The sequence below is a fragment of the Triticum dicoccoides genome, chromosome 7A (assembly GCF_002162155.2).
Source record: "Triticum dicoccoides isolate Atlit2015 ecotype Zavitan chromosome 7A, WEW_v2.0, whole genome shotgun sequence".
NCBI lineage: Eukaryota > Viridiplantae > Streptophyta > Magnoliopsida > Poales > Poaceae > Triticum > Triticum dicoccoides.
Genome location: NC_041392.1, coordinates 643,761,029 through 643,783,962, shown reverse-complemented (window position 1 = coordinate 643,783,962; position 22,934 = coordinate 643,761,029). Strand labels below are relative to the sequence as shown.

General features: G+C 47.3%; 1 protein-coding gene across 6 annotated transcripts in view; it reads left to right on the top strand.

The window, feature by feature from the left end:
- The first annotated feature begins 311 nt into the window (after positions 1-311).
- LOC119332186 (disease resistance protein PIK6-NP-like) overlaps positions 312-22,934 on the top strand; it is a 30,416-nt gene continuing 7,793 nt past the window's right edge. The window contains exons 1-7 of one of the 6 annotated variants that reach the window (XR_005160845.1): positions 312-1,507; positions 3,275-5,240; positions 5,343-5,405; positions 5,581-5,646; positions 7,981-8,089; positions 8,183-8,437; positions 8,518-9,058. Coding sequence is in view for 1 of the 6 variants with exons in the window: in XM_037605361.1 (XP_037461258.1) it covers positions 582-1,507; positions 3,275-5,240; positions 5,343-5,363 (2,913 nt within the window). In the remaining 5 variants the exon portion in view is untranslated. Of the gene's footprint in view, positions 1,508-3,274; positions 5,241-5,342; positions 5,406-5,580; positions 5,869-6,791; positions 6,947-7,603; positions 7,683-7,980; positions 8,090-8,182; positions 9,059-22,934 lie in introns of those variants that run through there. The other 5 variants (XR_005160846.1, XR_005160844.1, XR_005160847.1 and 2 more) reach the window with 5 other exon arrangements.

The window sequence follows — 22,934 nt, the reverse complement described above, 5'->3', positions numbered from 1 at the left end:
TTTTCCCTTGGAATCGCGAAGATTCACACTATAGCAGCAGGCTAGATAGAAGAGTAGGAAAAGAAAAGGCAAAAAAGACAGAGAACGATAGCAGCAGACTGAGTCAAGTCAACCAATTCTTCGCTGGCTTTCCACTCGCGTGCATGGCCCAGGAACCCAACCCACTCAACTCGGTCCGGCCCGGCTGCTCCACTACTCCTCCCACTGACTTCTACCACCGCACACGCCGAGCTATACAAAAGTGGGAGGCGTCGGCACGGCAGCAGCCGCCAGCCGCACTGGACCGGGCACCAGCCGAGCAGACACATTTGCACAGGGTAGCCTCCTTGTAGTGCTATCTGCTCCGCCCCTCTTCCTCCCCAGTCCCCACCACACACTCACACAGCCCCGGGCAACTCACGCTCCTGCCCACCACAAAGCCCCCAGGCACCTCTGCTGCGGCCTCCTCCGGACCTCTTTCTACCGGCGCCTCCACTCCTCCATCCCCTCCAGCCCCGCTCCGCCGTCGTCTCCACTATGACACCCCCTCCAGCCCCGCTCCGTCGCCCCCTCCAGGATCCAGCCACTAACTCCACCACCGCATGTGCCCATCTCCGCCAACAGTGTTTGACTTTGACGTACAAGAACTAGACCAAGAAGAGAGAGAAGCGAAAGCCACCCTTCGAGCCATGGACCCCGCGACGGCGGCCATGGGCTCCCTCCTCCCCAAGCTGTTCGAGCTCCTCCACGGAGAATACAAGCTGCAGAAGGGCGTGAAGAAAGACGTACAATTTCTCGAGAGGGAGATGAGGAGCATAGACGCCGCCCTCCGCAAAGTGGCCATGGTGCCGCGCGACAAGCTCGACGACAACTCCAAGATCTGGGCCAATGATGTCAGGGAGCTGGCATACGAGATGGAGGATGTGGTTGAGCGCTTCATGGTGGGCGTCCAGGGCTTTGAGCCCGCCGCTAACCCCGACGGCTTCAAAGGGTTCGTGAAGAAGGTGGCCAGCTTGTTCACAAAAGGCAAGGCGCGCCACCAGATCGCCGATGCAATCAAAGGCATCAAGGATCAGGTCCAGCAGGTGGCGGATCGACGCGACCGGTACAAGATTGATGATGTTGAGGCAACTCTACTAGCTGCTTCAACCATGGTTGACCCTCTGGACCCTCGCTTGATGGTTCAGTTCAAAGATCAGAGAGAGCTTGTTGGCATCGAGGGGCCAAGAGACGAGCTAATCAAGAGGCTGGCAGGTGAAGATGGTTGTGTGTCCAGGCAGCAGCTCAAGATCCTCTCGATCTTCGGATTTGGAGGACTTGGCAAGACAACCCTTGCCAGAGCAGTTTACGACAAGATACAAGCAGAATTCATATGTAAGGCTTTTGTTTCGGTCGGTCAGAAGCCTAATCTGAAGAATGTTCTCGTAGGTATTCTCCTCCGAATTGACAAAGCCTCTTGTCACAATGTTACATTGTTAGATGAGGTGCTGCTCATTGAGAAACTCCGAGAACTGCTTACGAACAAGAGGTACCACTATCATCCTAGCTAATTTGCATGCTGCGAGAGATTTTTCTTATTGCAAATGCATATTTATTAGTATATAGTTTAATTTTTAGCGCTCATAATAAAAAGTGAGGTAGAAATGGGCGCTTCACATTCTTGCAGATTTTCACATAGATAAGATTCAGATAGTATCGGCGTACACTTCTGTGTTTTAAGAAAAAATTCATTCCATTTACGCATAGATAAGATTTAGGTAGTATCAGCGTACACTTAAACGTAATTGAAAATGCATGTTTACTATAGTATGTCCTTTAAGCGACGGTGATAAAGAGTGAGGCGTAAATGGGAGCTTCATTTTCCTGCAGATGTTTTACATCAATTATATTTAGATTGCATTTGCATGTTATTTTTTTGACAAAGTAATATATTAATATCACGGAGATATCAATTATACCTAGACTCTGCAACAATGAAATGCCCTAAAGACATCATGCGTGCACACAACCCAAAAACAAACCAAAAAAGACAAAACGAAATATCCCGCTGCAGTGATGACTCCTTGTAACTGCAGCACAAACCCCCACCAAGACAACACCCGAAGTCCAAATTCTCCAAAAGGGACGCCTCTAAGAAGAAAATAGTGCACAAGCACCGTCGTCGTTCGATCATAGATCTTTGGTTTTCACCCTGCAGAAAATTCGCACTCTCAAAACAATGCCTTCAATAAGGCCATTGCCAGACACAACCAATTAAAGCCAGACCATGGGTTTACACCCTGAAAGCTAAGGCTATATACTCCTACTATGTTGGCTCCCCCACTTGCTGATGCCACTGCTACTAGTCACGCATCACCAAACGAAGTTCTCATCGCCTCGACTCGATCCACCATTACTAGGCATCAGACTCAGCCACCATGACGTTCTGCGCCACTGTCTTCATCATTGAAATCGAAATACCGACAGGTCCCATAATGTCAATAGACAACGAAGCTTCGCGTCACACCCTCCTGGAGCTACTCGACCTGAAATAGGGGCGCACACGACTGAATCCCATCAGATCCAGCAATCTACATGCGTCAAGCACCCAATGGAGGTCTCCGTTGGTGCCTTCTGGAACTCATCAACGGCCAGATCAATGTGGGCTGCCATCAAGCAGAACACCGTCTTGGCGCTAGAAGAACCCTAGGACCGCCGCAAGAGGGGAACAGATCTGGGCAGGGAGCCCCAGATCCGCCGCCACCAGCCACACCATGGCCGGCCCCCACGCTGCCCTCGTAGCCATGGTGGCACAACCGTCGCCACAACGTTCCCCCACCGCCGCCACGCCGGGTGCCCAGGGGGAAGGCCTCGCCTTGGCCAGAGGCCCCCACACGAGGGGAGGAGGAGAGCCCGCCGGGCGAGCTTTGCTCGCCATGCTCCCCCAGCGGCGGCAGGGAAGCAGGGGTACATGTTTTACCTACGGTAAAATGTTCTTGCCAATTATATGCACCTATAGTAGGAACAAATGGTTATTCAAATTAAAAAATAAAAATGGATGTATTATATAAACTCTAATAAAAATGGATGTATTATATGCACCTATAGTAGGACCAAAACCTTGCATGTATTTTGATAGTGTCCTCCATTCATTCATTAATCATTTACTTATGTTTCAGTTGTTCTAAAGCACCTTGTCGTGAATTGAATAATGCCATTTTGAGTTCTTGGTTGAGACGCTTGCCATATTTCTTTTATTTCCAGGACAACACTTTAGTTTTACTAATTCATGTATCTCCTGCTGCCATGTCAATAGGTACCTTATCATAATTGATGATATATGGGATATGAGTTCATGGGATATAATCAAATGTGTTTTTACTGATAGTAAGTGTGGAAGCAGAGTAATCACAACTACTCGTATCTTTGAAGTGGCAAAAGAGGCTGGTGACATTTACAAGCAAGAACCTCTTTCTCCAGGTAGATCGAAGGAATTGTTCTGTATGAGATTGTCTATTGGCAAAAGCAAAAGTCCTTATCATGAATCGGTTAAGATATCTGAGAAGATATTGCAGAAATGTGGTGGCATACCGCTAGCTATCATTACAATAGCTAGCTTGTTGGCTAGTAAACCAGTAACAGATTGGCCTGGGGTCTATGACTCTATTGGTTTCGGGAATGAAGATAACAAAGAAGTGGATACCACAAGAAAGATATTGCTATATAGCTACTATGATCTTCCATATTATCCACGGCTTTGCCTATTGCACCTAGGCATATACCCCGAAGATTATGAGATAAAAAAGGACACTTTAATTTGGAAGTGGGTGGCTGAAGGATATGTCCGTGAGGAACCAGGAAAAGGATTATTTGAGGTTGGAGAGAGATACTTCAACATGCTCATAGACAGAAGCATGATCCAGGCAGTGGAGAGGCCATATCACAGCATCATATATGCTTGTCGTGTGCATGATTTGGTACTTGATATGATTCATTTTCTTTCAGAAGACGAAAGTTTTGTTACTGCATCGAACAGTAACATGACATCTCCACGTACCACTTCTCGTAGGTTGGCCATAAATAATGAAATCATAGAGCAGGATGGATCTGTCGCTAACATGAGCATGAAGCAGGTGAGGTTATATAGTGCCACCATGTGTCACTTTAGTACGTTGCCAGTGCTTTCAAACTTTAAAGCTCTACGTGTGTTGGCTTTAGAAGACTGCACTTTCATGGGAAGTGAGCGCTCTGTGAAGCCGGAAGATTCTCCTTATCATCTTAATTATCTTGGGAGGCTGATTCACCTGAGGTACCTTGGGTTCTCAGACCGGCTGGTTGGGTTCTCCCTGCCTGGGATCTCCATGCCGCTTATCTTAGAGGTCCCTGAAGAAATAGGGGATTTAAGGTTTTTGCAAGTACTGGACTTGGGCAGAACTGGCATTAAAAAACTGCCTCAAACTGTTGGTCGGCTAACGCAATTGAAGTGCCTGCGCTTTGGCGGTTCCAGTATGGAGGTGTTGGACTGCACGAATTTAACATCCCTAGAAGAGCTACAGTTGCACCTTGCCTCTCCAGATTTTCTGAAAGGGCTTGCCAAGCTAAAGGAGTTGAGAAAGTTTAGCCTACACTTTGAAGAGGAGCACGGTAATATGTTGTTCAAAGATTTGATGGGACATGTTGCCAATCTACAAAAACTTCAAGTCATAATGGTTACTTGTAGGCATCGACCGTATCCTCAGCCTTGGTCCGATTACACTGGCTCTGTGACCCTTGGGCACCTCCGTCATCTGACAGTGAATGGCCTGCTTCCTGGGCTACCAGTGTGGATTAACTCCTCATGCCTCCCGAACCTCTGCCACTTGTATATGGAACTGACGGCTATGAAATCGCAGGATATGGAGATCCTCGGGAGATTCTCAGAGCTCATTACTCTCACCGTTCTTCTCTATGATTACATGGCTTTTCCTAACGCCATGGAGGAGGGTGCATTCCCCAAGTTGAGATACTTGGAACTGAAGAATTTTAACCAACCCAGATTTGTACTGGGAGCAATGTCCAGCCTTGAGTGTTTTAGGATAATAATCGGCCTGGAAGGGACCAATGGCTGGGACTTCCATAGCCTGGTGAACCTCCCTCGTCTTGAGAAAGTTGATGCTGAAATCCTAGGCAACACTACCATGGGTATCAACGAAGACGAGTTGCAGGCACATGAGTCGTTGAAGCAGGCACATGCATCGTTGAAGCATGCAGTTGAGATCCATCCCAATCATCCCGCACTCAAGGTACGTACGTGCTACTAACATCGTAAATGTAGTTTCTTTCTCATGTACCGTACATACTTGTAAAAGGAGACAAGTTTCTTTCTCATTTCACCTATATTTCAGTTGCAGATTTATCATAGTTGATCCGATTTCCCAGCCGTCTTGCACTCAATGTACCTCTTACGGGTAAGATCAGAAAAGTAGTTTCTTTTCTCATGTTACTTGTAAAAAGAGAGTTTCACTTGTTTTTGTGATTTCCATTTTCATTGTCACAGTCCATGTGTATTGATAAAATTTATGTATCTGTACCACAATCTTATACTTAGTTAGTCTCACGTGTTTTTGTGATTTCCATCTTCAGCTTCATTTGACAGAAGGAGGCCTTCATGCAGATAGTAATGGAGATGGAGTTCTAGATCATGTTCAGGTGTGTTGAAGTGTCAAAATTACAGCTGCAATTCACTTTTTTCATCCGCACCACATTCTTTTGGTTCCAGAGAATACTCTTCAGGCCACTGCCGCTCGTATTTTATATCTGTAATTTCCAGCAGAGCTGTGGATTTGTTTCTCGACTGCTTGTGTCACAAGGTGTTATGATGTACTGTAGCTTTTAGGCTTTTCCAGTCATTCGATAAATAGTTCAAATGGTTTTACAACACTTCTAGTTAGTTCCTTGTAGAGGGAGAAATTGAGCTTTCTGCTCAAACATGAACATAGACTAGATCATCGTAGGCGCGCGTTGCTGCGCCTGTCCATTTTGGCAGTATAATATTAGTGATAATGAATTCATATACAATATAGTATTTTGACAATGAGATATACATATCACATTAAATTTAATGGTAGTATTTCAATCATCAGATATAATTCATCCGATGGTTTTGTACTTTTGTGTCTTTTTATTTTTGACGCAAGCAGTTTGCTATTGATGGAAAAAATATATGTTGATTAATATTTTCTGTACAAGTATGTTAGATGGTAAGAAGGTTGGTAGGTTTTGATTTTGTTTTATAAGAATAGCAAGGTTTCTAAACCATGGGAGAGACAGAAAGGGAGAGGCAAGGCATAATATATGGGCAGTAAAATATTTTATGGGTAAATACAACTGTTGTGCAATATATAAGGATGCCACACCTGTCTATTTTGACAATAAAATGATGAGTGGAGCATAAGCAGTACTCAATACTCGTGAATAATTCTGAAGCAATAATATTGAAAAAACTTAACACTAAGATGTGCTCAAATTAACTTCAAGGAGAACTTCAAATTACCAAGTGGGTAGAAGTTTCTCAATATATCGATGTCTCAATTTTAAGAAAGAAGACAACTAAATCTATTAGAAGGGGACGGTCGATTTGGTGCTCGAGCTCAGCTGCACCCTAAATCCGAGCCTTTGGTATGTGCGTTGAGATGGTGTCAATCCTGTCAGACGCCTCAGAGGTCGAGCAGGGGAAAATGAGGATACAGACTAAATACGGCAAGTACAGTGCGCGCTTGTGGGCCAATTCCGTACTTGGTGGCGTCGGTCCGTGAGGCTATGATTCTGAGCCGTGGCCCAGAACGTCTGGGTGTGGATAGTCCAGGTTGTATGGGGGTTTGCCGAGTAGTGAGATCGAGGAAGTGGTGAGGGGACTCATGGCGATGGCATCTGTGGCGGCTGCGACTTCCTGCGGCGGAGCGGCGATGGAAGCCGATGGCCTGGATTTCCTCATGGATCTAGTTGACCGGTGAGTTTCTCTAGCCCGGCTGTCGTCCTAGATCTGCGTGCTTCCATGGATTCACCATCTCTTCGCCGTGGAAGCTTACTCTGGCGCGGCTTGAAGGTTTCCACTGAGGGATAAGTACGCGGCCAGCTTTTCCGGCGGTGCCTCTAGTGCCGCCGCTGCGGGAGGAAGCACCGGCTTTGCCTGCGTTTTCTACTTGTGGCTCCGGCTGCGCACAACGATTGGGGGACTGCAGCCCAGGAGGTCTGCGCAATCGACAGGGAACGTGGTTTTGGGAAGCGCCTGGGTGGACTAAAAGGTCATAGTTTCGTTTTAGCCGAACATGCCCAAAATGTTTTTTAGACTTGCGAAATCGTTCGATTCGATAGCTGATTTAGCACGGTCCATTGCATGTGCCTCATGTTCCCTGGTTCTAGTGCAGTCTGAATGATGTAAGTAGGTGATCTACTAAAATTTGAAGATTCAGGAGATGTGTAAACAAATAGTGCTTCCTGGTTAATTCAGGTTGCGCCTTGGTAGTGCTAGTGCACCTCCTGATAGGACACCGTGATTCTGGTTGTTCCTGGGTATAGTGCAGCTCATGATAGGAGCCTACTAAGACTGATGAAACCAGAACCTGGTTTGAGTTTTGACTCATTGGGTGAGGTGTACGACTTTTAGGTTGACTTTGGCATATGGTACGGGAAGAGCCGGCTAAACGCCGAGCGGACCAAGTCCATGCGGAAGGCGTGTGCGGCTGGTAAGAGCTTCTCGTATGCATACCTTTTAGTCTTTTTCTTGGGGTGAAGAACCATTTTCAGAGCATTATATTGGCTGGTGTGTTCGATGAGGGACGAGCAAGCAAAAGGTTTTGAGTCGGTGTTTGCAGAATTTTTGATGATGGGTGGCCCGGCTCTGAAAACAATACTCACCAGTTGTGCACTCTACATGTTCCTAAAAAAAGTTGTGCACTCTACATATTTTGTTAAGTAGTATTTTTAGTTCTGATTGGCTTGCATTTTCATATTGCTTAGTAGTTGTGGTGACAATCTTTGCAGATCAGAACAGAGCTGTGGTCTGTGGAGATGGCAAAGTTGACCGGGATTAAATCCGTAGGATGGACTTCAAGCTAATGAGATACGGTACAAGATTGAGTGGCTAAAAAAGGTAAACCCATAGATCTCCCATTATGTTCCATATGGCCATTCAGTCCGGATGCCCTCACATCGACGTAGTAATGTTGCAAATACTTAATTTCAGTTTTATGTTCCCGGTGTACTGCATGGATTGCTGGTCCTTGTACATCCTGGAGGCAGAGAAGAAGATCTTCAGGGTGTTGAACCCGACTGAGACACACCCCAGTGACGGGATGGAAACGAAACACAGTGCCTTTGCAAAGAGAACCCAGCGTCGATTCTGACAATGCTTCAACAATATATTCGGTGGATGATTGGTTGACGTGGACGGATGGACTTCTGTCTATCCGTTGGTGGCCCATCGCGATCCTTGTACAAGGTGAGTGAATGCCAAGCGCAATTTTTGGAATGTACGGTGGTATAGAAGATATTGGTGTTGGACTAATGATTTGTTGACAGGGAGGAGAGCGGTATTTACATTGTGCATTACATCCATGAGTTCAATGGGCTGTACCTGCATCTTGTAATGAACATAGGTTACAGTAATATGTGATCTCATTTGTGTTGCAAATATTGTTTTATCACCTACGGAAAAGTCTCGAATATGAGATCGTGACTATGAGAGAGTATCAGGGTGACCTGCCAAGTTTCCTGTACCTCGAAATCGTGGACTGAGGGGATGAAGTCAGAATAGTTGCAGGGCGGCCCTCGAAGTGTGGGTTCTGTGGACATTGGATTTGAATGTGTATTGTTGGACGTAAAGTGCTAGTGGAATGTTGAAGTCGCAGCATTTCCCTGAAATTTCCATGAAATGTTTGAAGTCGGACCTAAAGTGCCAGCGGATATAAAAGGACGGCTAGTGTTGTGTCAGGCAGTTTATGAGTTGCAGATGGAACATGATGGCTCAGTATTAGAGCTGAGACGCGGGGGACTGGCTGTTCCGGCCGGACGGTGAGGACGCCTACCGCAATAAATGAGCCAGGGCCCACATCATTTCTATATCACATACAGTGAGAATACCAGATGGAATACGAGTTGTGACACGAATCCACATGTGACTGGGCGGCTAAGATATCAGGTTCAGATGGGCCTGAGCTCAAAAACGAATTTTCCTATTAGAAGTTCGATCTATAGTCTACGTGCTATATAGTAGCAACAACCAATGTACGCCATGATTAAAAGAAGTATAATCTCTTCAGGGATGTAGGGTGACTTATTACTTTAACATACATCAGGTGAAACAATCTTATCAAATAGAATACATACTGGCGAAACTGTTCGACGCGATTTTTGCGTAATTCCATAATTGTGAAATATAAAAATACAACATTGATATGTATGCATGAGCATGTATATGTCGGCGTCGTATCACGTGAATCTGGGATCCCTCGTGCATCCCTGTATCCTCTCGTTTTGAAGCATACGATCTAAATCGTGCGTATGTGCTCAGTTGTTGAAAAATTTGCAACAAAGCGCCCGCCTCCAGCCCTCTGCCTCCATAAGTTAGACATGTGTACTCCTGAACTGCGAGCCCCTGAACCGCGAGCCCCACGTCCCGATCAGCGATCACCATGGCGGCGGCCTACGACTAGATCACTAGATACAGAAGAACGTAGGCCCTAACTTCCACGAAGACGAGATTCTGGCGGCCAGACGCATACGCTCGAAGGTCAATACAGTATCCCAAATCCATCCCTCACTCCTTGCCTTGTCGTTCCCTGTTTGTAATGTTTCAATCCAGATCGCTTTGCTTCAGCCCAGGAGAACTATTGAGTAAAAGAATGATCCGATTTGTATGTATACGGGATTCTTCTTAACTTGATGTTAACAGGGAATTTTTGTTGTGGTTCAAACAGGGTGTGGGATCACCTTTTTGGAAGGGGGTTACCTGGGCTCTTGAAGGCGTAAGGCGTTTTTTAGATGGAATTTGGGTAACGGCAATAAGATCAGCTTCTGGAATGACACTTGGGTGGAGGGTTCTTCCTTAAAAAACTCAATTTTGGGGGGTTTATGAAATCTGTCAACAACAACAATGTGTAGTATCGGAGGTGTGGGATGGTTTTAGCCTGAAACTCACCTTTAGCAGGTGTGTGGATGCCGAGTTTATGAAAAAGTGGCATGACCTGATCCAGGTCATTTCTACCAAAAATCTGACCAATGAGGAGGACCAACCTGTTTGGCTGTTGGAGCCATCAGGGGTCTATTCGGTCAGATCCTTTTACAGCATGATTAACTGGGGTGGGGTCTCTACCCCAATTTGGAAAAATTTCTGGAAAATTGTTGTGCCTAACAGATACTTAGTCTTTATATGGCTGGCTTTTAATAATAAAATTCTTACCAGGGACAACCTGAATAAAAAGAGGGTGGTAGAGAACCTAAACTGTTTATACAATAATGAGGATGAATCAGTTCACCACCTGTTCTTTGAGTGTGTAGTAGCCAAACAGATTTGGAGTGATGTTGCTGAAGCTTCTGGGTTCAATATACCTAATAATATGACTGAGCTATCTTCCTTTTGAAGTATGAACAACAAGAAAACTGTCGTCAACATTGCTTGTGTTGCTTCCATTTGGGGCATTTGGACTATGCGTAATGATATTTGTTTTCAGGGCATGCCGCGGACAAGCACTCGAGTGATCTTGGAGAAGATCAGGTTGTCTCTACATCAATGGAAGATTCTTTGCGGGGGCGATCAATCAGTGCTGCTACGACGCTGCCTCCAGCTCCTGGACCGGCGAAGAGGCGAGCTGCTCAGGATCACCTGGGTTGGGAACTGAGAGCGTGCACGAAGAAGACCCGGGGCGGAGTGCTGAAGGCTCACTCGGGGTGATTTCAAGAAAAGGGGGGGGGGGGTGGTCACTCTATTCTCTGTGAAACTTTCTATTTTGGTTCGGCTGATGGTTATGTTGTTTGCCCTGCGTGGCATTAGACGCTCTCATTGGCAGTTGAATGATACGGTTCGGTTTAGCGCATCTAGGCCGCAGCTTTGCATTGCTATGTTCTCCGGTCTGCCATTTCAGGTAGACCCGATCGCTTGTAACAGTCATGGAGACTTGCGTTGCCCCGTTTTCCTAATAAAAATGGGGTGGAGGGGAAACCCCTCTTGATCAAAAAACAGGGAATTTTGTGGTACATATGATGCGATCTGGCTCATATTCATTGTTTGAAGTTTTGCTAGTTTTTTTGTGAATTAGAGTTGTAAAAACTTTATCCTGAATGCACCTCTTCATGCTGACATCTGTATGAGTGCAGCCAATATTACTGTAAAGCCAGGAATTTTTGTTCATGCTTTTACGTGCACATACATATAGTTTTGTGAGACTGTAATTCTGTATGCTAATTGCCATTTGAAATGTCACCGGGTTTTCCGTCGGCATTGCTGGCTAAATCAAAATTGGGATGTACTTCTCATGTCAAATTGTGTGTCCTTTTTCTGGTTACTTTCAAAGGCTTATCAAGTACCTATTGTTGTAGCAATGGGATCTGCAAAAACTTGGCAAATGCAGATGAACAAGGAAGGTTTTGGTACACCCATAAAGAAAGCAAGTGTTCCTGACATTGTAAGTCAATTGCTTTCACCAACCATTGCCGTATTCTGTTCAGTTATTTGTACATGATGATGTCATTAACTATTGTGCTCATGTTTTATACCAGAATGTGAAGATAATTTGAAGCCTAATGTGGGGATGCCATTTGAAGGGCTGAAGTCTGTGGAGGAGTTCTACAAGTCTTATGCACATCACCCTGGTTTTGGGGTTCGTATTGGACAGCAAAAGAAGTTAGAAAATGAGCTAGTTCACTGCAAGTGACCATTGTTGTGTTCAAGGAAATACACAAAACGAGGGGATAAAAATAGTTACTGAATTTTTCAATCTATGTAATGGATGATTAGTTGTGTTTATTCTCTAGCGTTTGTCTTATTTCTATCACATTGGACGTGTGCTTAATTCAATATATATAGTGGTCAGAACATGCATGCTACTGAGTTCCAGTTGTGTATGGTGGTTTGGAAGCTTGTTCTTGTTTATGTAGTATGTGTTCATGAAAATCTGATTGCAGACAGAGGCACTAGGTTTCCAAGGAGCAGCAGCAAACTGTTTTATCCATGGATTCTTTTGTGCTGCTAGCTACTGTTAGCTTGCATCAGGTGCAGAAATCTTGAAGATACATCAGACTAGTAGCATTTGAGTTATATTGCATCATGTAGTATGTAAGGGACACCTCAATTGCTAATAGGAACAAGTAATAAGAAATAGATGTTTATTTTTTCATTTTCATTCACAACTCTGAAGCTGCACGTACACCCAACAAGAGTTGCATTCTACAAGCTCACAATCCACATTTAGAAGAACAAGAACAAGTATTACAGGCATTCAGAATCTCACTATCCAAGTACTATATGCATTCAGAAATTTCGTTGTTGTTGCTCTACAAGGGAGTCTGCAGCAAGTCGCATCACACAGTTGTACTCGCTACCAACACAAGTCTGCAGCGTGTGCAGAGGTTACGGCCGTCAGTGGCCTCGGCGGCTGGGACAATGGCGAGGCGGTTGCCTCGGCGGCAAGGACTGTCGACGTGCTGGACGATTTCGGAGTGCAGAGGTAACGGCCGTCGGTGCCCTCGGCGGCTGGGCCGGTGGCGAGGTGGACGACTGCTAAGGTTGGGGCCAGCGGTTGCCTTCGCGGTGGTGACCGCCAACGTGCTGTACGAGTGCCGAGGTTCGTCGGCACCTGCACAGGGCGAGCCAGATTGGCGGGGCCGTCGGGAGAGCAGCGTCGGCGGAAGGAATTGGGAACAGAAAGTTCTGTGATGTTTTCCATTGTCCAGGCGGCCAGGGGGCACTTTTGCAAATAAAAAATCTCAAGGCGGGCGGTTTAGTGCAAAAGTACATTCAGATAAGGAGAGACACACGATATAGATCGAATGATCGAAATACGAAGGATGCAAAGATGCACGAGGGATGCCGGATTCACAAAATATGACGCCGTATATGTCAGTGAACAAGATGTTGGTTCTTATGCAAGAATGATCATCAAGACGGTGGAGTAACTATCTACTTGTGTTGTACCTATGCATGCAAAGAGCTACACACACACACACACACACACACACACACACACACACACGCACACGTACATAACTCACGTACGTGCCATGATGAGAATACCATGCATGCATGTAGCTAGATCTCCAGGTTGAACAAACGTGACGAGCTAGATGGCTTGATTACACGTGCAAGTTGATCAAAGCCCTTACGTGCCAGCCTTACCCATGTGTGAGTCTAGTTGTTGTGGCTGTACACGAATGAGATCAACTCCAAAGGGATAAGAATGTACTTATCCTCTCTCCACGAGAATAGCACCGGCAAAAACAACTCGGCCGCAAAGTCTACGCAGCTAGTACCTATCCATTGTGGTGCGACCCTCGCCTATAAAAGGCTACGTGGCGCTGTGCCAAAGGGGCGGAGATACACGGAGGAGCCTGTAGAAGAGGCCCTCCCGCATGGTGCACTCGCACCAAGGCGGCCTCGGATGGTGCTCTCTACGCCTTGGCGACGGGCGATGACGCGCCGACGAACCGGCATCCAGAAAAGAAACCCCGATGGCCACCTCCACGGCGTCGATGAGACGCTCGGTGGAAGAAACGTCAAGACTTGCATCAAGGCTAAATCCATGCATATTACTTAAACCCCTTTATCGTTCTGCTTATCTTCTTTACCATGCAGACTGCACTGGAGATTGCAAAGCCTGTCAACCGGATAACGAAGCATGCATACAAGGAGGGGAGATCGCATCCAGCGGGGAGACGGCAGCACAAAATGCGCCCAGGAAAGAGAAGACGAGAGGGAGGCAGCGACTACACGCGCCGTCGGAGGCCGCGAACACCGTGCCAACAGACCATGCACTCGGTTCTCGGTGCACTCCTAGGCCGCAGATGATGCGCCGGCGTCGGCAACGACGACAAACGTCCGCCGGCGAGCCCAATCGAAGCATTCTTCCATAAAAGCTGCCACACGCTATATCAACAATCAACACAACAAACATCCTTCTTTGCCCATGGCGTGCCTATATAATTAATCTTCTCACTGTTTTCTTCTCTCATTTCTTCTCTCTCTTCAGCCCAAGGCGTCGACGAGATGGACGGAGGAGGCTGAGGAGTGGGCGCGCCCGCGGCGGTGGCACACTTGCTCTGTAACATGCACGCGGTCCGGCGATGTCCGGTGGCAGCAGCGCATGCGCCGAGAGGACGCACGCACGCAGATCGCATCAGGGGAACCACGGTTCACGCAAGCACACAAGGCCGCCGGTGACGCACGGACCGTCCACGACGACTACGTGGAGATGAAGCTGATGTTTCCAGAGGGACCGCCATCGGAGCTTGTCTACACAAGCCCATCATCCTCTGGAGTGTCGCGAACTAGGTGCGGCCGGAGCTCGCCAACGACGCTGCCCGAGACCTTCATGTCCTTGAATACACAGGTCCCTGGTGCACAGATTGCAACGAACAAGGCCGTGGCGGAAAGGTTGTCCAACAACGAAGCCCAGATGCTAGCCCCGATGTTCTACCATGTCGGCGTACAGGTCCACGGCGAACAGGACCATGCTAAACAGGTGCATCGCGGATGGTACACCGACATACAGGTCAATGACGAACAGATCACAGGCGTACAGGTTTTGCACCATGTTCTTGGAGGAGACGGTGCGGCGAAGCCGGAGCTCGCTGACGGCGCAACCCGAGACTCGCCTTTACCATCACGGGGTACAGGTCCTTGATGGAACCAGTAGCCGCAACGATGTATCTAAGACCAGTTCCTCCTTTATGAGGTACGCGGCCCCGACGAACAGGTCGCCGGCGATAGGTCCAGAGGCGCATCCACATAGTGAACAGGTCATTGGCGCACATGTCCATGGCGACACAAGTCACCCGCGTACGGGTCTTTTGCCATGCTTTCTTGAAGTGGACGACATTCGCGAAAACAGTGCTCACGATGATTCACCCAAGACCTGTCCCTCCTTGGGGAGGCGCATCTACCATGTCGAATAGGTCCTTGGCGTACAGGTCCGTAATGTTGCCGGTGCACAGCCCAAGGCGACGCGGCCTCTACAACGCCACATTTCCACGGCCTCGTGAGGCGGCCCCCTTTGTCTTGGCGGACCGCCGAATACTCGGCGTCTAGCCGAGACGAGGCGTCAACCACCCCGGCCACGCCCATGTGAGCATGACTTAGTTTTTACACTGACGCCGGTCTCTCCAAACCATTACTCCCGCAAGGTGTAGCCCCTTGAACACCCCGATGAAGTAACCGACCGTCGAGAAGTCTAAGCTAAGCGTGACCCATGCCACCCCGACAACAAATACTCCAACGCTGCCAAGACCGACGAGGCACGACGGTCTGAGGTCTACATCGACGAGCTCGCATTGTGGTCATCTTCAAGCAACGCCGCCACGCGGCGACACTCGAATCTACTCCGACTTCTACATCAACACACTCCCCAAACCCCGTCCAAGCTCCGGCGAGGCGAAGCCACTTCACCGACATGTCTTCTTCCGATGAAGCTACCCATATCTTGCTGGGCACCGATGAGGCGAAGGCAAGACACACCATGTCCGACACCGACGAGGCGGATACCACCAGGCCGGGCACCGACAAGGCGAAGGCCGCCCATCTGTCTGAGCTGACGAGGCCGGACATCTTCATCATCGGACATCGACAAGCCGGAGGGAATATGGCTAGCATCGCCGGAGCGACGGGCGTACCGCTCCACTCTTCTATTCCACCGCATTATCACCATCGTCTAACACCGAGCACTTGGAGAAGACGAGACTTGAAGACAACGACCATTGCAGCAGCTTAATCGGAGGTGGTTCGCGGCTCCGACTCGCGGACGTAATTAATCGGGAGCCTTCCGAGGCCCCGTGAACCAGAACCTCACAATCGCCGAAGTCATATTGGCCGAGCTAGCAGGCCATTGAGCGCTTATATAAAGGGATCATGTAATTTGTTTCTCCGATGAGAGATTAATGAAATACAAGTTTCCCTAATTTTATTTGTGTACTTAGTACACTGGCACGCCCGCAATTTTTATTTTTCCTGACGCGTAGAGAGATAATAACACGATAACCATCGTTGTTTTTATTATTTTTTATGTCAAACAGAAACTTGTGCCTCATGAGTGTTCACAGGTGAATCTGACAAATGCATAATCAGATAGTTATTTTGGCGGACAAAAGTATGAAGTATATGAACATATAGATCAGCTTGGATAAGATGCGTAAATGGATGGATGGGCCTTGAAAGGGACTTGCACACTACAGACCTACAGGCCTACTGGAAAGAGGCAAACTTGAAGCGGCTGACAACCACACCATGTTGGGATAGGCTTCCGTCATTAGACACTGCCTACCACAACGTCACATAGCTCCCTCTCCCTTATGGCTGCCATTGGGCGAGAATAAAAAGAACATGAGAGGAAATCATGGAAAAGAGCAAAAAATAACTGCTGGTCACCTTGGGTTACTGTATCCTATTCAGTAAGAATATTGGTCCTGCATCAAATGATCTCATTGGCAATATAAGTTTTAGCAGGATAAAAGGTAGTGAAGCAAGTAAGTGTCCATAAACTGTAATCTTGATATAATACATAATATTTGACAACTACGAAATTTCATACTTAGATTTCTCTAAAAGGCTAAAACTGATATACTATCCAAGAATGGTACAACTGAGAACATAACACTTATGTTTTGAACCGATAAATAGAATCGCTATTTTCAAGGAGACAATATGCTAAAACTTCTTCAAAAGCCGAAGAAAACAGTAATCTTGATTGTCCAATTGAACGACAAAAATATACACAATAATATTAAGGGGGAGTTCCTAAAGCTGGTATATATGTATCTTATATAGCTGAGCGCAACAATGAGTGCGCTACAACCTGTTGAAACTCTGAAGCACTGAAAAAATCTATCATATAAAGCAAATTCTAGAATCTTCACTAATGGAAGGCTAGATAGCTTTAACTCGGACAAGTAAAATTGTCTCTAAGTGGTAATGATGAAACCGACGCATGCGTTTGAGAATATCAGATCAAACACCCAAGTTTTATAAGCTTTCAAAACTAAGCATGTACCTTGCCAAGGCCTTTTTCCTGAAAGTTGAGCCTTTATCTCTGCATCTCGTTTGTATTTCACCTACAAAAAAATGAACAGATAAAATTGCAAAGATGGAACATGAAAAAAAAACATATTAGCACGCGGAGAAAGTTTTACCACAACCAGAACAGACTATATATAGAAATTTACACAATTACAATAAATAATGATCTAAGAGGGGTAGCAGAATTACAATAAATAATGATATAAATTTGCAAAGCATGCATTTTTTGATAAAATTAAGCACAAACCATCAAGGAGTGTGTTAGGCTATTAGCATAGCAATAAGCAGTTCTTGATCCCTGTTTCTCTTGCATTGCCAGTAAATGGGATCAGAAAAATACATCGTTGTAGTGGCCACAAAAAATTGCACTGTCATCTCAAGGAAAAAGAACTAAAATTAAGGATACATGCATATATGAAGGAGCATAAGATATAGCATCAGTAGGTACACATGAAAAATTATGGAGACCCCCCCGCAGCCCCCGCGTCGTCCGCACGGGCGACTCGGGAGGCGACTAGGGTTTCCGCCCAGCACCGCCACCCCTCACCTCCTTCCCCCTCGTCGCCACCCGAGGTGGCCGCGGGCAAGCCATGCGCGGTCGCCGGTGACGGTGGCGGCAAGGCCCTGCTCGCTCCGTTCCTGGCGGAGGACTCCGGATCTGGGGCGGCGGCCCTTGGCGCGGCGGCGGCGCCCTCCCAGCTGGCGGCGTCCGTGGGTGGTCCTAGCCGGCGTTCCCGACCACGCGGGTGGTGGGACGGCGGCGGGTGGTGGCCGCGGCGTGGAGATCCCCCTCCTCGTCAGATCTGAGGTTCGACTCCCCTCCCCTTCAGCTCCCTCATCCTTACCGGTTCCAGCAGCTTCGGTCGCCGGATTGGTGTGGATGGGTGCCCGGTGGTGCGGTTTTGGGACCGTGGGAAACCACTGGTCGGCTGGTCCGGCCCGGCAGCAGCGACGCACTTGGGCGCCGCCCTTCCTCCTTGGAGGTGCAGCTGAGATCCCAACCCTATCCACCCCCGCTCCCCTCCCGGGTGAAAGCCCAAAATCCTTCTAGGATTGGGCGGTGACGGCGAGCTACGCGTCGTGCCCCCCTTGGAGGCGCCGCCTGGGGAGTGTGCGTTCGGGTGAGGGGTGACAAAGGTGGAGTTTTTGGGCGGCTCTGGTTATTAGGTGGCAGTGGTTGATCTGGCTCGCAGGGAAGTCTGTCCCCGCTCCCCTCAAGTGCGGTGCTCCTTGGCGGTGGCGTGTCTAGCTCAGCTCCGGCGGTACGGCGTCTGCGATCCGGCGGTAGGGGATGTTGGGGAACGTTGCAGAAAACAAAATTTTTCCTACTCGTTTCACCAAGATCATCTAGGAGTTCATCTAGCAACGAGTGAATAGATGCATCTACATACCTTGTAGATCGCGAGCGGAAGCGTTCAAAGAACGGGGATGATGTAGTCGAACACGACGTGATTCGAATCACCGGAGATCCTAGCACCGAACGGACGGCACCTCCGCGTTCAACACACGTACGGAACAGCCACGTCTCCTCCTTCTTGATCCAGCAAGGGTGGGAGGAGAGGTTGAGGGAGATGGCACCAGCAGCAGCACGACGGCGTGGTGTTGATGGAGCTGCAGTACTCCGGCAGAGCTTCGCTAAGCTATGAAGAGGTGGAGGAGGTGTTGGGAGGGAGAAGGAGGCAACCAAAGGCCAAGGACTCAAGGTATGAAGTCCCTCCTCTCCCCCACTATATATAGGGGTGCCAAGGGGGGTGGCCGGCCCTAGGAGATCCAATCTCCTAGGGGGTGCGGCGGCCAAGGGGGGTTTCCCTCCCCCCCAAGGCACCTAGGAGGTGCCTTCCACTAGTAGGACTCCTCCCCCTTGGAAACCCTAGGCGCATGGGCCTAGTGGGGCTGGTGCCCTTGGCCCATGTAGGCCAAGGCGCACCCCCTACAGCCCATGTGGCCCCCGGGGATGGGTGGCCCCACCCGGTGGGCCCCCGGGACCCCTCCGGTGGTCCCGGTACAATACCGATAACCCCGAAACTTGTCCCGATGCCCGAAACAGGACTTCCCATATATAAATCTTTACCTCCGGACCATTCCGGAACTCCTCGTGACGTACGGGATCTCATCCGGGACTCCGAACAACATTCGGGTTACTGCATATACATATCCCTACAACCCTAGCGTAACTGAACCTTAAGTGTGTAGACCCTACGGGTTCGGGAGACATGTAGACATGACCGAGATCGCTCTCCGGTCAATAACCAACAGCGGGATCTGGATACCCATGTTGTCTCCCACATGCTCCACGATGATCTCATCGGATGAACCACGATGTCGAGGATTTAATCAACCCCGTATGCAATTCCCTTTGTCAATCGATATGTTACTTGCCCGAGATTCGATCGTTGGTATCCCAATACCTCGTTCAATCTTGTTACCGGCAAGTCACTTTACTCGTACCGTAATGCATGATCCCGTGACCAAACACTTGGTCACTTTGAGCTCATTATGATGATGCATTACTGAGTGGGCCCAGTGATATCTCTCCGTCATACGGAGTGACAAATCCCAGTCTCGATCCATATAAAACAATAGATACTTTCGGAGATACCTGTAGTGCACCTTTATAGTCACCCAGTTACGTTGTGACGTTTGATACACCCAAAGCACTCCTACGGTATCCAGGAGTTATACGATCTCATGGTCGAAGGAAGAGATACTTTGACATTGCAAAAACTCTAGCAAACGAACTATACGATCTTGTGCTATGTTTAGGATTGGGTCTTGTCCATCACATCATTATCCTAATGATGTGATCCCGTTATCAATGACATCCAATGTCCATAGCCAGGAAACCATGACTATCTATTGATCAACGAGCTAGTCAACTAGAGGCTTACTAGGGACATGTTGGTGTCTGTTATTCACACATGTATTACGATTTCCGGATAACACAATTATAGCATGAATAAAGACAATTATCATGAACAAAGAAATATAATAATAATGCTTTTATTATTGCCTCTAGGGCATATTTCCAACAGTCTCCTACTTGCACTAGAGTCAATAATCTAGTTACATTGTGATGAATCGAACACCCATGGAATTCTGGTGTTGATCATGTTTTGCTCTTGGGAGAGGTTTAGTCAACGGATCTGCTACATTCAGGTCCGTATGTACGTTACAAATCTCTATGTCTCCATCTTGAACATTTTCACGGATGGAGTTGAAGCGACGCTTGATGTGCCTTGTCTTCTTGTGAAACCTGGGCTCCTTGGCAAGTGCAATAGCTCCAGTGTTGTCACAGAAGAGCTTGATCGGCCCCGACGCATTGGGTATGACTCCTAGGTCGGTGATGAACTCCTTCACCCATATTGCTTCATGTGCTGCCTCCGAGGCTGCCATGTACTCCGCTTCACATGTAGATCCCGCCACGACGCTCTGCTTGCAACTGCACCAGCTTACTGCCCCACCATTCAAAATATACACGTATCCGGTTTGTGACTTAGAGTCATCCAGATCTGTGTCGAAGCTAGCGTCGACGTAACCTTTTACGACGAGCTCTTCGTCACCTCCATAAATGAGAAACATTTCCTTAGTCCTTTTCAGGTACTTCAGGATATTCTTGACCGCTGTCCAGTGTTCCTTGCCGGGATTACTTTGGTACCTTCCTACCAAACTTACGGCAAGGTTTACATCAGGTCTGGTACACAGCATGGCATACATAATAGAACCTATGGCTGAGGCATAGGGGATGACACTCATCTCTTCTATCTCTGCTGCCGTGGTCGGACATTGAGCTGAGCTCAATTTCACACCTTGCAAAACAGGCAAGAACCCTTTCTTGGACTGATCCATTTTGAACTTCTTCAAAATCTTATCAAGATATGTGCTTTGTGAAAGACCTATGAGGCGTCTTGATCTATCCCTATAGATCTTGATGCCTAATATATAAGCAGCTTCTCCAAGGTCCTTCATTGAAAAACTCTTATTCAAGTAGGCCTTAATGCTGTCCAAGAGTTCTATATCATTTCCCATCAAAAGTATGTCATCTACATATAGTATGAGAAATGCTATAGAGCTCCCACTCACTTTCTTGTAAACACAGGCTTCTCCATAAGTCTGTGTAAACCCAAACGCTTTGATCATCTCATCAAAACGAATGTTCCAACTCCGAGATGCTTGCACCAGCCCATAAATCGAGCGTTGGAGCTTGCACACTTTGTCAGCATTTTTAGGATCGACAAAACCTTCCGGCTGCATCATATACAATTCTTCCTTAAGGAAACCATTAAGGAATGCCGTTTTGACGTCCATTTGACAAATTTCATAATCATAAAATGCGGCAATTGCTAACATGATTCGAACGGACTTCAGCTTCGCTACCGGTGAGAAAGTCTCATCGTAGTCAACCCCTTGAACTTGTCGATAACCCTTAGCGACAAGCCGAGCTTTATAGATGGTCACATTACCATCTGCGTCTGTCTTCTTCTTAAAGATCCATTTATTTTCTATGGCTCGCCGTTCTACGGGCAAGTCAGTCAAAGTCCATACTTCGTTTTCATACATGGATCCTATCTCGGATTTCATGGCTTCTAGCCATTTGTCGGAATCCGGACCCGCCATCGCTTCTTCATAGTTCGAAGGTTCACCATTGTCTAACAACATGATTTCCAAGACAGGGTTGCCGTACCATTCTGGTGCGGAACGTGTCCTCGTGGACCTTCGAATTTCAGCAGGAGCTTGATCAGAAGTATCTTGATCATTATCATTAACTTCCTCTCTAGTCGGTGCAGGCACCTCAGGAACATTTTCTTGAGTTGCGCCATTTTCCGGTTCAAGAGGCAATACTTCATCAAGCTCTACTTTCCTCCCACTTACTTCTTTCGAGAGAAACTCTTTCTCCAGAAAGGACCCATTCTTGGCAACAAAGATCTTGCCTTCGGATCTGAGGTAGAAGATATACCCAACAGTTTCTTTAGGGTATCCTATGAAGACGCATTTTTCCGATTTGGGTTCGAGCTTTTCAGGTTGAAGTTTCCTGACATAAGCATTGCATCCCCAAACTTTTAGAAATGACAGCTTAGGTTTCTTCCCAAACCATAATTCATACGGTGTCGTCTCAACGGATTTCGACGGGGCCCTATTTAAAGTGAATGCGGCAGTCTCTAAAGCATAGCCCCAAAAAGATAGTGGTAAATCGGCAAGAGACATCATAGATCGCACCATATCTAATAGAGTGCGATTACGACGTTCGGACACACCATTACGCTGAGGTGTTCCAGGCGGCGTGAGTTGTGAAACTATTCCACATTTTCTTAAATGTGTACCAAACTCGTGACTCAAGTATTCTCCTCCACGATCTGATCGTAGAAACTTGATTTTCCTGTCACGTTGATTCTCAACTTCACTTTGAAATTCCTTGAACTTTTCAAAGGTCTCAGACTTGTGTTTCATTAAGTAGACATACCCATATCTACTCAAGTCATCAGTGAGGGTGAGAACATAACGATAGCCACCGCGAGCCTCAACACTCATTGGACCGCACACATCAGTATGTATGATTTCTAATAAGTTGGTTGCTCTCTCCATTGTTCCTGAGAATGGAGTCTTGGTCATTTTACCCATGAGGCATGGTTCGCATGTGTCAAATGATTCGTAATCAAGAGACTCTAAAAGTCCATCAGCATGGAGCTTCTTCATGCGTTTGACACCTATGTGACCGAGGCGG